General features: G+C 40.4%; 1 protein-coding gene across 1 annotated transcript in view; it reads right to left on the bottom strand.

The window, feature by feature from the left end:
- Window positions 1-476: 476 nt before the first annotated feature.
- GPC6 (glypican 6) overlaps window positions 477-16,104 on the bottom strand; it is a gene marked incomplete at both ends in the record, with an annotated part of 61,937 nt that continues 46,309 nt past the window's right edge. Inside the window, 3 exons of the mRNA XM_010018311.1 lie at window positions 477-655; window positions 1,058-1,233; window positions 10,415-10,551. Of these exons, the coding sequence (XP_010016613.1) occupies window positions 477-655; window positions 1,058-1,233; window positions 10,415-10,551 (492 nt within the window). The remainder of the gene's footprint in view (window positions 656-1,057; window positions 1,234-10,414; window positions 10,552-16,104) is intronic.

Here is a 16,104-nt window from a genome sequence, read left to right as displayed (position 1 = left end):
GTTGCTTATTTTTTTTCTTTTTTTTGTTTTGTTGATATTCTGTTGAAATGCAGCAGCCTTGAGTCAGGCCTGATTCAGAAAGAAAACTGTTTTCTTGGTTTCTTCCCCTCTCTTTTTTCTCACTAGGGAAAAACACACACTGTAAGATCCTTTTTTACTTTTGCAGCATAAAAGGAAATGAAGCTCAGAAAGTCTGTAGTAAAGGGTTGAGAAAGAATTCTCTCAAGAGTGGATAGAGTCTTCAGAGATATCTGAAAAAAAGCAGGAAGCAGTTCAGTCTGGCACCTGGTACTCTTTGGGAAAACAAAAAAGGGAAGCAGGTTGCAGTACTGCTCTCTTCTTGTAGAAAACTGCAAGTGTTTGTGGCATGGTCCATTGTCCAAGAGTATAAGAAAACAAGAAAGTTGGCTGTTTCTGTAGCTAAAACACAGTTTCTCTGACCAGATCCAGGATTATCTCCACTGTCTCTGTAGTACGAGACTGATGAAGACAACAAGCAATGTCTGCAGTGACCAGCCAGGCTGTGTGGCTGAAGCCTCCACCTCCCTCCTGTCGGAGTCAACTGGTGGTGCTTCAGTAGTGATGAAATCGAACTCGGTGGGACATATGTCATCTGTACAGCCGCTTCCACTGCCTGAGCCGCTTGTTTCATCACCTGGCATGAAGGAGTGAGGGAAACAACATGAGGGCCATGGGTAACAGGCTTCATTCCTTTTCTCTGTTCCCATTCCACCCGGTGGGGATGAACACCTTGGAAATGGGAAAGTTTTGGTGGTGCTAACTTTCATTCAGTCAAGCATCCAAATGAAAGTCACCATGACTTAATTACGTGCTTAAGAGCTCTTCTGAAAAAGGAGTGGACTGCATTTGACATGCAGATAAGCAAGAGAAGCAAAAGAAACAAATATATAATTGTAATTTCATGGGGCAGAAGAATAATTTTTTTATGTTCTCAACGGCACAGAGCACAAAGACCAAAGAAAGCCATTGCAACAAAACCAGTGCATAAATGTCTTCCAAAACCATACTTATTTAATGACAGTTAATGTTTTCTTACTTGTATCCTGGAAGTTGACATCATTTCCATTATACGCGTTCTTCAGTTTGTTAGTCATGACACGTAAGGCCATGATTTGTTGTCGAATGAAGGTGTCTGGCCTTGTGATGTCCACATCCACTTCTGGGTTGTTGATCTGGTTGGTCAAACCATCATTCATAATCTCAGGCAAGTATCTATATAACAGGATGAATGATTAATTTAAAATGCATAAAGTTTCAGAAATACAGCACTGCACAGTCAATGCTGTGCCAAGCACCTTGACACTGATCATGACTACACAGTTCTTAAAGAGATCCAGCGAAACCACTTCAAAACCATGTTTTTTAATTTCACAGACTCCAAAGGATCTTTGTAGTACCTCAGCTGCATGGAGAGCAGAAAGAATTTAAGCTCTCCAACCTCCTAACACTGCACATAGTCCACAGCAAAGGTACTGGCTCTGTGAACTATGGAAGTTCACCAGCCAGCAATAAGTCACTGCATGTTCAGATCCTCCACTGATATGAATGGTTGCACACTAAATGAAGCATCTAACAGTGCATTCTTCTGTTTTTATTTCATTCTGCTTAAAAAATATGAACTCCTCTGTTACATTTACCATATTTGTTGTTCTGAGATAGTTTAGAAAGCTATCTTGAGGCATTATGACTCTCCTTGTTTAAAGGAAGCAATTAATTTTCTTGTTGAGTTCTTTGCCTTTTGATCATTGTGAATAACATCTCCAGTCTGTGTTGTAAGTTTACCAAACCCCAGTATTTTCTTTGATTTAGTCCTTATTCCTTACAAGTAGTTTATACTTGCATCTCGCATGTGCTTTGTAGGTAACATATTAAAGGTATGGCATTTGCTATCTATCTACACATCTGAATTTTTTATTCAGGCTTTTAGCTTATCGTTTCTTGATTACTGCATCATTCCCTTCTCTGACCTTGGCAAATGAAGTCTTAGGCTGTTCACAGGCATCAAGTGTGCATTTGCAGGTATCTCTCCCCTGCAAAAATCAGCCCATGCCTCCAATCATCCTATGGTAAAAGTCTTTATCATCTTTTGTTAAATACATACAATTTGTCTCCTGCTGCTCTTTGTCCTCAGGAAACTCTCCTTTTAAGCATCTGCAAAGCTGCCCTTTTTCCTGCTTTGAATCTCTGTTAAAATTTATCTGTGCATTTTACAGCTGCTAGGCTGATAAAGGGCTGACATTATTTCTCTGTGCTGGCATGGTGTCCTGAGAAAAGACAGTATCGCTGCTTTTGTGCTGTCTTTCGTCTATCTTTAAATGCCTACTATCTTTTTCCTATATTTAGACTGCAAGGGATTTGGGGCAGATCTACCCTTCCTTCATGTTCTTCATCAGGATATGATCTATTTTGTAATTAGTCTGCATACCAGGCTATCCCACTGATGTTTGTGGGACTCCTTGTGTGGGTATGTGCTCAGACAGTAATGATAGCACAGTCTAGCCTACTAATAGCAAACTTTCATGATGCATGGTACCAAATATAGTCTAAGAATACTTCACTTCACTCCCACTTGTGCCAGCCCAATTGTCTGTCAGTATTCACATTTGGCATTAGTGCTGGTGTTATGCTCATATTGGTCTGGAAAATAAACATATCCCTTAAAAATAGCTGTGAAAGTAAGGCAGAATAAAGGACTTTCTCTGCTGAAGTCATGGTTAAAGGAAAATAAGTTTTGTATTGCTTCTGGAGGTTCACAAAGTGACAACTGCTTTGCTGCACTAGGGAAGGGTTTAGTCTTGCTGTAATAGGTCCTAGCTTTGCAGGATGAGACTCATTTGTCATCAGTGGCCTTTGAAAGCTTACATGAGAATAATCCTGGGGGAGTGTGAACATATAAGAACAAAACATGACTGCCAAAAATACCCAGCCTCAAACTGCATGTCCCATTGTTTCATTAGTACCATAACGAGAACTAACAATGCTGTAGGCATCCCATCCAGACTCCTGTGGTACAGGCTTAACTATGATGAGAATACAGATCCACCTCCCCTAGTACTGAGGACTGCAGACCAGAGTGTTATGAATCACCAAAAATAGAAATTGGAAATAATTCTGCAGAGCTGCCTGGAGGCAGCAGGGTGGAGACCTTGGCATGCAGGGAAGCTCTGGGCTGCAAAGGAACAGCACCTCCATCTGTCACATGTCTCTACAAATGAAATGGCTACTGCAGATAAATTACTCAGCCTAGAAATAAATCAATGGTATCAAGGTGCAGTTGATTAAAAAAGGTAAAAATGTAAGAATTACCCTACTGGCTCAGAGAGGATGTCCATCTTGCCCAGTATCTTGTCCATGACAATAGCCATAGCTGTTAGCAGCCAGAAGTGATTAGAAATCACTGAGCGTTCATGTGGATTGCTTTCCTTGTTTATGAAGGGTTAGCTGCTCTTTACTGCAATCCACCCACGAAAGCTATGGCTAACTCTGAACAGCAGTTCAGAGGCTTTCTTTGACTGATCTATGTTTGATTTCATCCTGTCTTATCGCCAATAATAAAAGAAGAATGTACTGACTTCTTAGTGAGCTTTTTATATGGAGACAATATGAGTTAGTTTGGAAATTTAAAACAATTAGAGTGCTCTGGTGTGTACTTTTTATTGAGGGTCATATTCTGCACTGTAATCAGTGCAGAATATGACATCCTTCTGAAGACCATCTATCTTTATTTGGACTAGCCCATTCAGTTGTAGGAAATGATCCAGTCAGACTGTCACACCCCCTGCAGTATCTGCCTCAGGATCTGGTGATCCCCAAAGCATTCCTGGCATGGAAGGAGAATAGTACAGTGAACCTCACATAGCTGTGCAAGGGAACCATGCTGATGTGAGTCAAAAGAAATCCATTACATCATGATTGCCTAAAGGTTAGTTGGATACTTAAATTCCCAGGTGAATGAGCCTCTTGGCATTTAGAGCATAGAGGCTGAAGATTCTTCTTTAGGTTTATACAAATACCAAAACTTATACGTCTAAGTGTAAGTGTCTGCATATGAGCAGAGTCCCACCTTCATCAGATCTAGTCAACACAAGATCTAGTCAAAACTAGTCAGGAGTTTATTTGTCAGTGGAATGTGGATAGCTGTTGGACTCCCATGTGCCTTTGGCCAGATGACTGTTCATTAGATTTCATGTGCTGGGATTTAGTTCCACAAACATAGACATCTGGTGCCATCTGAATGCTTTTGGTTATTCCACTTCTCATTACTAGCCCTGAAAGGTGCGGCTTTCTGCATCATATCTACAGGCTTGAGGGGAAGGTCTTGGACATTTGAAGCATTTCCACTATCAGTTCATGACAGTTTCTAGTCTGCCCAGTTCTCCTTTCCGATCAGATGAGCACCTGTTAGTCTCAGGACCAGGCAGCCCACTTTAACTGTTCAGACACCAGCACAGCTTCTGAGATCACCACAGTGTACCCTAGCACTCTCACATTCTGGTCACAAATTCTGTAGTCACACAAGGCTTGCTATCAACACTCAAAAGCTGAAAGAGCAGGTCTACAAATGAAAAGGCACTGTGCTTAGCCAGCCACCAATTGCCCCACTTATGTCTGAAGGAGGGCAAGTAACAGCTGTAAAGGAGCACTTCAGAGCCAACAGGGATTATAACATACTCGGCCAAAACAAGGCCAGCGTTACTTATTTTCAGCAAACATTAGATGATTTTAGGTATCTTTCCTTAGGCAGCTGAATGGAGTCTTGTGTGCCACTTTAGCTACCAGGGTATATGCTGCTTGGGGTCCTGCTGCCACTCCAGTAAGGTTTAAATACCCTGTAGGTCCAGTGTCTTATTTTCCAGTTCCATGAAGGTGTCTTGAATATTTCGACCATCTCACATAGCAGTAGATAAGTGTGTTTAGGCAGTGGAAAACTTCCTCGTTGACTACACTGGCAGGATATTTGGGGTCTTTTCAGGCACATTGACATTGGTGATTATTAAAATACTCGAGCAGTTCTAGCCCAGACTCTGGTCCAGATAGGAGCAGTGTCCTTTCTCATTACTCACCTCAGACATGCTAGAGAGTCTCAAATGACACTGCTCTTGCTTGGGCAACACAAATGGCTCCTTGTTGTGTCACCAGTATTTAAGTGCACGAATTCATATGTCTGAATGTGAAGCTGGATTCTGCCCTCATTATTGAATTACTTCGCCTGCTTCCTCAGGGGAAAAAAAGGCAGAAAAGCCAATACTGGATGTAAATATTTTGAACTGTTTTCCTTTCTTTAAGGGACTGGTAGAGATATGAGAACACGCAGCCCAAGGTGTTCCCTGAGTGACAGACTCTGAAAGCCAGCCAACACATGTTCTGACAAAAACATTTGATATGTGTGGGGTAGGGTTAAGTCACACTGAATTGGAAGTCATATCTTGGGACCAGTTTTTGACAGAAGATTTGTTGCTGGCTGGGGAAAGTTGTTGGACACATCTGCTTTTGCTGCAGTTCTGTAAGAGGAGACACCCCCGTGAATTTTAAGCTTTGCTGCTGCTTCTGCTCTTGTTAATGATCTCTTTGTAGGCCTGGCCATTACAAGAACTGTATGCCCATTATAAATGAAAAGAAGTGCCAACCTGAATCAGTGTCTGTTATTTGCATCATCCTAGCAAAAAACCCAAAAAAACCCCCAAAAAACCCGTCACTTGCTTTCTTAGCCCTTTGAGTATAGAGAAGCTGAACAATAGCGTTTGTTTTCTGCTGCTTGCTCCTTGCTCAGCTATGTCAGATTTTAGTGTAATTTACATTGTTTTCTAAAATATTAATGCTTTCTGTTCCTCTTAGCCTTTCTATAGTTCTTGCTTGTCTGAGCAGACACAACAAAGACGTCTTTTGGCACATCATAGCCAAGTACCACAAAGCGTATTTAAAACCTTTTCTTAAAATATCCAGCTAATGTTCCAGGGTGTCTGCTTCCTTTTCAAGTCTAGAAATGACTGATGAATCAGGTCACTTATATAAAGGCTGTAGCTAACCCTCTCCCCCCCCCAAAAAAAAACCCCAACCCAAAACCAGAGAAGAAATCTGTTTTTTAGAAGACATCTGCCTTAAAGGGCAGCATTCTTTATATTTTTCTGCAACAGCAGCTGCTTACAGTACAACTGGAGCATCCCACCTAGGCAGTACTGGAGTTTTTCCAGGTGCACAAAATTGTAGGCAATAGAGTACAATATACAGCACAGGCTTACTCAGGCTGGGTGGGGAGTAGGCAGTCACATCTGGTCCAGAAAGATAAGTGCAGTGGAAAATTGGCTTGTTGGACTAACTAGATCACCTGATACGATTCTGTTTGCTCAGGACCTAATTCCCACAGGATAGTTTCAGTTTGGGTTTTATTTTTTTTCTCCATCTTGGAGAAAAGCTTGAAGAGACAGAAGGGAGAAAATGGTTCATCTGCCAGTTTGTTGGAAGGAAGAAGTTGTAAAAAACAAGCTAGAGCCATCAATTAAGAATTGACAGTTTTTGCACTTACAAAGAAGTGGTTTATTCACACTCTCACTAATGGTGCTAAATTGTTATCTTTGCCTACTTCCTGGTAAAGGACATTCAACTGATTCTCACTGCAACCCTTGTTGGTCAGTAACAAGCAACTTTTCAAGAGCAGGCACTGATCTGGTGGGTCTTTCTTCCCACCTGAATTTCACCAGAAATTAAAGGCTCTCTGCCAGGGAAATAGGCACTCCCATACATGTGACAGGAGAAGAAGAAAATTTCAGGCCAGCTGAGACTCTATTCTGTGTTCATTTCAGTGAGATACCTCGTAGTTTTAAGCTAGATGTTGAAAATTACAGGGTTACATTTTTCTTTTATTCCATTCTCTATTTTTTTAATCTGTTTATAATTGCTGTCTGTTTCATATATAATTCCATTTCTTCTTCATTGTACTCGGAGGAGTAATAGGTTCCTCATGGAACAGAATGCAGGTCTCATCTCTTCCATAAATTACAGACTTCCAGAGCTAAGACATATTAATAAATCTATAGTCCTGGTAAGCAAAAGCAGCAGGATGATAGTGCATGAGCACAATCTCTCAGATGGATTAATTGAAAAGGATTGGCTGAGTTAGTTGGAACGATTTGAGGTTCTTCTCCTGACCAGAGTAGTTGCAGATTTGATTACTGTTCTCACTTTAGTAATAGCGACTTGTTCAAGGGCTAATACACTGTATTTGCTTCAAGTCCTAAAGCCTGACTTCCATCATTCTTGGGAAAATTCCTTGATTCCTGGTGAATGTCTATTAGTGAAGAGGTTATCAGCTGTTGTTAAGAATTTATCCTTGTATAGGAAAGGAGTTAAACTTTTAAGGTTTGATCTTAATGATGTTTTTTAGATCCTAAATATCTTTAAAAAATGTGTCTCTGTACATCTGACAGAAGACGTTAATTCTTTAAACATAAAATTATGTTCTTTTGTAAATATAGATAAGATGGCAAGTTCCGTTGGGTGTTTCTCTAAAAGACATTTTGTCTTAAGTAGCTGTTACTTTTTAATGTGGATTTTTCAAAAAACCAGATTCATCCAGCTAATAGATGTTTTACCATTTCCACAACACTTCTACCTGACATGACCTGATTAAAACCGTTCTTCGTACAGGATCAGCAATGAGCCAAGTGCACCCTTCCAGAACACCTTCCAGAGAATGGATGACTCTCTTACCCCATGATTATTTCCAAATTGGTGACCTTCATTTGGCAACCTGTTGTCACTGTATATTAATCATGGCAGCAAAGTGATATCTGGGGAGTGTAATAACCACAAGTGACCTTGGTGTAATAACTCTCTCAGGAGAAAGCCTAGCTTTCATTTTCTGTGACCTCAGGTTTGTAACACTTTTCCCCTGTAAAAGCAGCATCAAAAGGTGATGTGTAAAATGAAACATGAAGCATAATGTCTGTGTGGCAATTCAAAGTTTCTAATTCATTATACCACAGGATCTGATCAAAACCCAGCAACAACCTCCTTTCCTAACACTAGCCAACACCATGTTGTCTTTTTATTTGTGATATTAATGCCTAGGAACACAGGAGATGGCTAAATTTCATGTTTTCTATCATGGGTTATTGTCATATTCTCTGGAATTCAAAATGCAGCTCCTCATATAGCACAGCGGTGCTTATGAGAGGTGACACAGTGGGCATGATTAGATATATGCATATTGGCCAGGTTTTTGCCACCCTTGTTCTTGTGAACTAGCATTTGATACCAGACACTAATCAATATGACGAAAGGAATATTAATGGTTTGTCTTTACGCTGCAGTAAATGTCCTTGTTCACCAGCCAAGAGGTAATTTTACATCTAAAGCAAGTTATTTTCAATAATATTTTCAATATTATTTAACACACATGCCATGGCATTCTGTGGTATCTTCTGATTTATTACTGTTCTCTCTACCTGAAGAATTGATTGAATTCTGTTATTAAGACTATGACTATACATTGCTTCTGTGAATGGATATGAAACAGAAACTGGACAGAGGAGCAGTGGCTGGGCTGGCTGAAGCTGTTTATGTTAATCAAGGAGATTATCAGCAGAGGATAGATTTTCTTAGTGGCTCCAGAACATTAACCTGAGAAGACATCATGAAAATAACCAGGCTTCTCTTAAGATAAATACTGCAAAAGGAGGGTGAAAACCTAAATGCACCTCCATAACTCCTAACAAATGTGGAAGTTGTGCCAGACCCTTCAGTGCTGGAGAAGAAGAGAGCTGAAAAGTATCAGCCAGACGTGGTACTGACACTAGCATTGGTCATAGAAACCAACAGGGATATTAGCAGGTTTGGTTACTCTTTTGTAGAAAGCATATATCTCTTATTAAAGCATGCATCCTGATGTGTCTCATGGCATCCAGCTAGGAGGCCTGGAAATTCTGTTTAACTGCTGCAGCACACTGGCCTGGGGTCATATCTTACAAAGCCCAACGACAAAAAGAGATATAATAGAGGAAGATAAAACCAGTTTTTTATTTCTCTCTTCACACTGTTCCTTTGTGGTGAGTCCTGTAGCAGCCAGACACTCCTCCTACCTGTCTTTCTCAGAGTCCCCAGGGACTTTCCCTGGATCTGAGGCTTGGGAACTGAGCAGTGACTTGTGCCTTTGGACAGATTTGTACATATGCATGTCAAAGTGGGTTTAAACGGGCTAGCAGCATCCCAAACATCCTTCTGCTCTCGTCTGTAAAATGAATTCTTTTGAGCATTATGTAGTAAGGCTAGAAAAAAGGGTGAGCATTCAGTGCAAAACCTCTCCCTGTAAAGTGTGTTCCTTATAAAAATGATTAGATTATGGGGTGGGTGCAATGTATCTATGTATCTGTCCATCCACCCATCCATGCAAAATGATGTCTTATTTTTATTGAGTTTTTATATTTTATGTGTTTGTCTCACTCTCCACCCTCCCCACCCCCCCTTTTTTTTTTCTTTTTTTTACTTCTTTTCCTTGGTTTTGATGCATTTTTTTATTCTGGCTTCATATGTATCATCAGGTAAAAGGAAAATAAAAGATTCCGGTCCCCAAGTGCCAAGAAGTATCACTGCTCTCCTGATTCAGCGCTCACGGGACACTCAAACCTCTCCACTCCTCTTGTCTCCCCAAAAATACAGGCTACCACTGCAGACCTGGATCCTGACTGCCCCTGGCATGGTCCTTGAATCAATTCCTTCCCCTCTTAGCAGGGATAATCAGATCCTCTCCTTTGTCAGTTGATGAATCCACACTGGGACCTTTGGAGACACCTGCTCATCTGCCAGCTCCAGCCCTGCCACAGCCAGAGCCAAGTAAACTCCACAGAAAACTCATCACAAACAAGGGTGGATGACCACAGTATCTCTGATCAAGCAACATAAGGTCAACCCTTCTACAAAAGTAGGAGTGTTATGTTTATTCTCTGCTGGCTGTTTTTCAGGTTTTTCTTACTTTTTTCCCCAGCAAATAGCCCTAAGCTTTGCCAGCCAATCACAAATAGAGCCGAATTTCCAATTTCTGTTTCATCCCAGTATGATATCCTGAGAGTGCAATTGCTTCACAAGCTGTCAGTCCCAATACAGGGATGCTGAAAGGAGCTAAACAGCTCTTTGAAATCTTGGTATAAATTATCCTTTTGGAGCTGAACCAATGAATATTTTCTGTGTTCGCATGCTGACACAGTGTGCGCATTTACCCTGACTCACACTCTGGCTTTAATGGCACTTTAACAATAAGTAATCTCAGCTACAAACTGCAAGTTTCTTCCCATTTCTGTTCCACTCTTACAGACAGTTTTGTGAAATACCCTTAGTTTCATAGTTGCTTCAGGCCAAATGGGAGTTTGGACTGAGTGTGGTGGAGAGGGGTCCACCTCACCTTGCCTTGGTGTGGCCGTTCCAGCAGTCTTCCTCAACTGATGGACCGGCTGTCACTTGCTCATCCTTGCAGATTGTGTAGGGTAATGTTGACCAGAACTTTTTAGAGAGCTTTAGCTTTTCTTTAATATCTGTTACCTGATTAAGAGACAATGAGAGGGAAAATAGGTTAAAAACATTATCCATGCTATCACGTTCAATAGTAGGTTGTTTAATTCCGCAATGGTGATGATGATGAAGGTTAAAAGGGCTGAAGGTGCTAAAACTTAGATGCCTGTATTTACAAGCAGGGCACTCAGCATCTGGGTTCAGACAGTACAAATAATCAAAGTCATCTTTTTTCACAGGCAAGACATTAATAAAAGTGTGTTACATCTTGCTCTGTCTAGTCTCCATTTGTCTCAGGTTTTCTAAATATATATCTTTCTAAGAATTAATATGCCTTGCAGTCTGCTGAATGTAAATTCAGTTAAACAGTGTACATCAGATAAAATGTCTCACCCACCAACTTGGTCATGTCTTAGATAAATATTATATTTAGAGCTCCATGCACGGGTTCTAAAAAAATGGTGCAGTGCTGAGTTGATGTTGAACTGATTTGAGATACACAGGCTGAATACATTGCAGTACGTTTGGATCTCAGTAACAGCAGGAAGTTTGTGTATATACATGCATGCAGAGACTATATCTGTCTCTGAGGTTAGGAGCAGACAGATATCTGTAGCTGGATACGGAATCCACGTTCAAGAAACACTGGGTCAGTAAGCAGATTCTTTATGTTATAAATTCCTTGAACAATAATTTAACTTGTCATAATTCAAGCATCACGCAGGAACAAACTGATTTTCCAGCATCAACTTAATAAATAAATGCTCTAGTTAAAATGTTATCAGTTCTTGCTTTGCATTTGGTATACTAGAGTGCAAAACCCTACAGGAATAGATAGAAAACACAACAAAGAACAGACTACAAAGGATGAATGGTGTCACTGTTGTTCTTATGGAAACAGATGCATTTCACATGAAGTTGTAATAGGATTTAGGGGAGCTTGTTGAATAGCTTTTAAAGGAAATTGCTGAGCTTTATTCTTTAAAAAACTGAGAAATAAAAGCTCTCCATTCTTCCATTCAGTTCTGAGATTGGCTTTTAGGTTGTTGAAGTACAATATTGTACTCGGCTCTTTATCTCTTTTATCTTTTGTTCAGAAGACATGATAGCTCTCCGAGCAAATGGCCCACACTGTTTTGCCATGCTTAAACTCTGTGGAATAGTCACTTTATAAGCTAGGAGACAGAAACAGCCAGAAATGTTATTTCAGAAGCACTGTCCGCATTTTCACCTGTAAGAAATAAGTAGGAGAGTATTTGGCTGCATGGGTTGTTGACAGTGTTTTTTGTCATGGCCAACACCTTATAAATCTCCTCTGTGCCCCTTGCCAAGCCCTCATTGCTTTGTTTTCATGTGAGATACTAGCAGCATTTGCAAGCCTTTAAAGCCTCAGTAGGGGAGCTGTGTCAGGACAAAAATTAAATTCCAGTTTACAGACCAGGGGCAAGCCTTCAGCACAAGTGGGGATGGTCTAAGGATGCCTGCTCTTTCTGATGTCTTTGGCCCATGGGACTGGGGACTTTGGGCAGACAGCAGTCCCTCTTCTTCCCCTTCTGCCCATGCTGGGGTAAAATCCCCTAGGTCCCTGCTGGTACAACCAACCAGCACAAGAAACTCAGTTAATCTGTGTGGTGCTCATGGAAAGGTGTGTAAACTCCTGTTATGCCAAAGTGCAGAAAATCAGAGAAATCGCTTATAAGATGTAGGAAGGAGAGTTTACAAAGAGGAAGGTCAATTCATATAAGCTTGGGGAACACGAGTCAAAGGGACAGATTTTCTCATTTATTACTTGTGCTTGGCTAACTACAAAAGCAATCAGACTGGTCGGCATTGAGCAATTAGTTTTCAGAGCAGTAACTGTTGTTAGTTGGAAGTTAATTTAAGGTATTCAAAACTCAGATGTTTGGACTTATATTCAGATTTCTACCGTAATCAGATTAGAGTTGGTGCTCTAGGACTTGCAGACTTCTGTTTTGAACCACAGTGAGTGAACATACATTGGAAAGTGATTTTCCCCCTGGCCCTTGTAAGGGCTGCAATATTGAGTACAAACCTTGTATTTTCATAGAGGTCAGCAAAAGAATAGAGGTTCTCACAGCTCACATGCTGCACATGGTCTCCAGATACTCCCTGAAAATCAAAATGAGGACTCCCATTCCCCCGTTACTTCTGAAGTTATTAAATGATGTTTACATACTCTGCATGTGTACTGCATACAGATAACAATTCATTAAATTTTCTAACAATAACTATGCGTTTTTTGGTTTCGTTTTTTTTTTTTTTTTGTATTACAGAAGTACACCTGGTAAAGGTCTTACTTTACCCAGGATTGTTGGTAAATGACAGCTAATTACATTCCATAGACATCCCCCTGAGGTGTCATTTCCATTTTAGAGCCTGGGGGAAAGGGAGACATTTACATGAGTCACAAAATGCAGCAATAGCGAAAGCGAATGCAGCTTAGGGAAAGGTTACCATTTGCAGTCCTCTATAGATCCTGCCAATTCTGGTACATTCTAACACTTTTTTTCCCCCTCAGATATTTCCCTTTGCAGCTATTCTTCCCTCCCCACTGCATTATTTCTCCCCTGAGCTTTATACGACTTCTGGACTCATCCTGTGAAGTCTTGCTTTTTCCTGCTGTGTCACTGGATCTCCGTAAACCCTCTCAGCTTTTGGTAGTGGTGTTTACACATTTACCTACACAGTTCTTTGAACTTCATCCTGAAACCGGTATTCTAGAAGTGCAGTGTGGTTTCTGATGGCCTTGAAAGAGGAATTAGGTACACTGATTGATTCACCTCCTCTTTCAGGGAGTAGCCTGATGGCCATTTTCACTTCTGCATGATGAATGTATGGGCAGGCAATGACTTTGGAATACTTTTAATGTAACTTTAAATGCAGAATAGAAGTAGGCAATGTGATGCCTGCCATCACACGTAAAACTTTTCCCTGTGGGTTTCGGTGGCTTCAGTTCTGGGATGTCCTCAAGCACAACCACAGAAAGTCTCTTATTAGTCCCCATGGTTATACATGTTCCTTCGTATATCATTTTGGTCACCACAGCCCTTAAAAAAATATGTAACAGATGTACACTCCCTTGAAAACGAGATAAAAGCCACTAAAGGATTCACTTAACATTGCTTGCTTGTGATTTATGAAGTCAGGCTACTGTATTCCTTCCCCTAGTGACCTGTGGCCTTGTAAATGATTACTTAGTATTTCCTACTCTTTGAATTAAAGATTAACTTTCAAGCTTGGTTATACTTCTGTGGAAACATTTAAACATAAGGTATATGCAATTTTGATATTTTACATATTTCCTTTCAACTTTCTTTAGCAGAGATTTATTCAGATTAAGATAACTGGGTTTCTTGGGCTGTACTTAGCCTGACTTTCCTTAGTTATCTTCCTGTCATAGCCCTGATATTATACCAAACTCTTTTTTCAGCTACTTTGAAAGTACTAAATTTGTTTTGAATTGCAACACTTTCTCATAGGAAAAGGGATATAGCAAGAGCCATGCAAAGAATTAAATTTTTAATTTATTGGGGAATATATAGATATTAGAATACCCTGGCCTTCATCTAGAATTGCTAACAGAGAAAAGCCATTACTGTGTAGGTGAGAAAAGTTAAATATTTGCATCATTTCCAAAGAGAAATTCATACCTAGAATTATGGAAATGGTATAGTTACATGTCATACATAGAGAAATGCAGTTAATTTCTTATTCCTGACACTGACTTCTTATGAGACCAAGTCAGTCATGTATGTCATGCAATTCCTCAGCAGAACTTGGCACAGCACCCATGAACTCAGTTCCAGTCCTACCAGCATGGGCACAGTTATAAGCAGGTAAATAAAGCTGACCAACATTCTGTGTTCTTTACTCACCTTGCACTCCAAAGTAATGAAGCAAGCTAAAAAGCAAGTCCATCATTTTAGCAGGAATCAGACCTTAGCGTTCCTTGGTTTATATTCAGAACATCTAGATAAATGGACTCACCACGATAGTTCAAAAAAGCTTTGAAAATACCATGCAAAACTAAAAGTGATATGACTGCATTTTATAAGGCACGGAAGATCCCAGAAAGACACTTGCTTGTGAAGTGGGCAGGCAAATTGTTTCAGGGCCCCCACCTTTAAAATTTGCTTTTTTGCCCCTATTGTTTCTGAGCACACATTATCCCACTGCTGAAGAAGCATGTTTCCACTGGAAATTAAACTGAAGTGTCACATACTCTTTTGCCCTTTAATTCACAGGCAACATTTAACTAATGCCACTTCTTCATGCTACATTATTTCCAGTTGGAAAAACCGACAGTTTTCTACTGCCTGCTGCTTGCTTTTCTCTAGACGTGTCTAACATACCCAGCCATGCACCCAACACCCTTTCAGTCTTTATTAAAATGATGTAGACCTTGTATAATGATGGGCATCTGGACAGCACATGTATGGATATAGTGCTTCACCACTTGAGCTACAGTGGGATCATGAAGCGCATGCCCTTCGTGATGGGCATGGCTAGGGAGGAAGAACAAACAGATCATCACGATCTGATTTTTGTTATGCTGTACCAGCAGAAAAATGCGCTGGACTTTTATACATCAGTCAGTATTTATGTCCATTAGGGATTTAATCTAAAAGCATTCTAAGGCTAATGGCCAACAATTTGTTTAAAAGGACTAGGTCAGCAAGCACATATTATAAAATGCTGTTTCTAACTGGTCATTATGTTTATGCCTCTGCTACACATGGGTGTCATAGGGCAAGAATCATATGTCCCAAGCAGGTTAGTATAGGACAGTTGGGCATCTTAATTGCCACACAGTTTTCCTTGTAAACTGAGCTTAATGAAAAACAATTACATGGACCTCTAAGTTTTAGGGGCTGCCCCTTGAGAAAGGTGTGTCTCCTGTATGTCCTTTTTTACACCTGCCATCTTCATACAGATGCCTCAGAGGCACTAGGCACTTTTATATAAGTAACTGAACTGGGCTTCCTCTATACAGCCCAGGTATTTGAATTTAGATAAAGAGGATCTCTCTCTCAGAGCTTTTTAAAAGGCACCTTCATTTCTCCACTGATTAGATATAGGGAATTTAATATGTTTCTTGTTTAGATATTTTTGTTTAGAACAAATGCCCAAAATTTCAATGCACATTAGTTACCTCAGAATGAATAGAAGCAGAACTTTATTTGCTTTATACGGAGATTATGTTTTCATACATTATACATTTCGCCACTCTCTCACAAAATAAATGTAAATGTCAAGCAGTTTACACGCTTGACCACGGGTTATTTTTCAGCCTTTAAAAAAATGAAGTGCATACGGGCACGGATTCGGCAGGATTTGAGCATCGCATCGCCCCAGCTGCCGGGGCGCAGCCTGGATCTGGGGGGATCCTCGAGATGGCAGTGTTGCTCAGCCTTTGCACTGCTGCTAGCCCCCTCAGTGCATATCCACAGGGTTTCCCACAGAATAAGACCGTAGATTGTTCCGCTGAATATAAAACTGACAACCCTGTTATTTTAAACTCGAAAGTGACAGGCTGTTATTTTAATGAGGTCTGCCAGTGCC

This window comes from Nestor notabilis, unplaced genomic scaffold (assembly GCF_000696875.1).
Source record: "Nestor notabilis isolate BGI_N333 unplaced genomic scaffold, ASM69687v1 scaffold23767, whole genome shotgun sequence".
Lineage (NCBI taxonomy): Eukaryota > Metazoa > Chordata > Aves > Psittaciformes > Psittacidae > Nestor > Nestor notabilis.
Note: the sequence above shows the minus strand (reverse complement) of the source record. Positions and strands in the feature narration are given on the sequence as shown.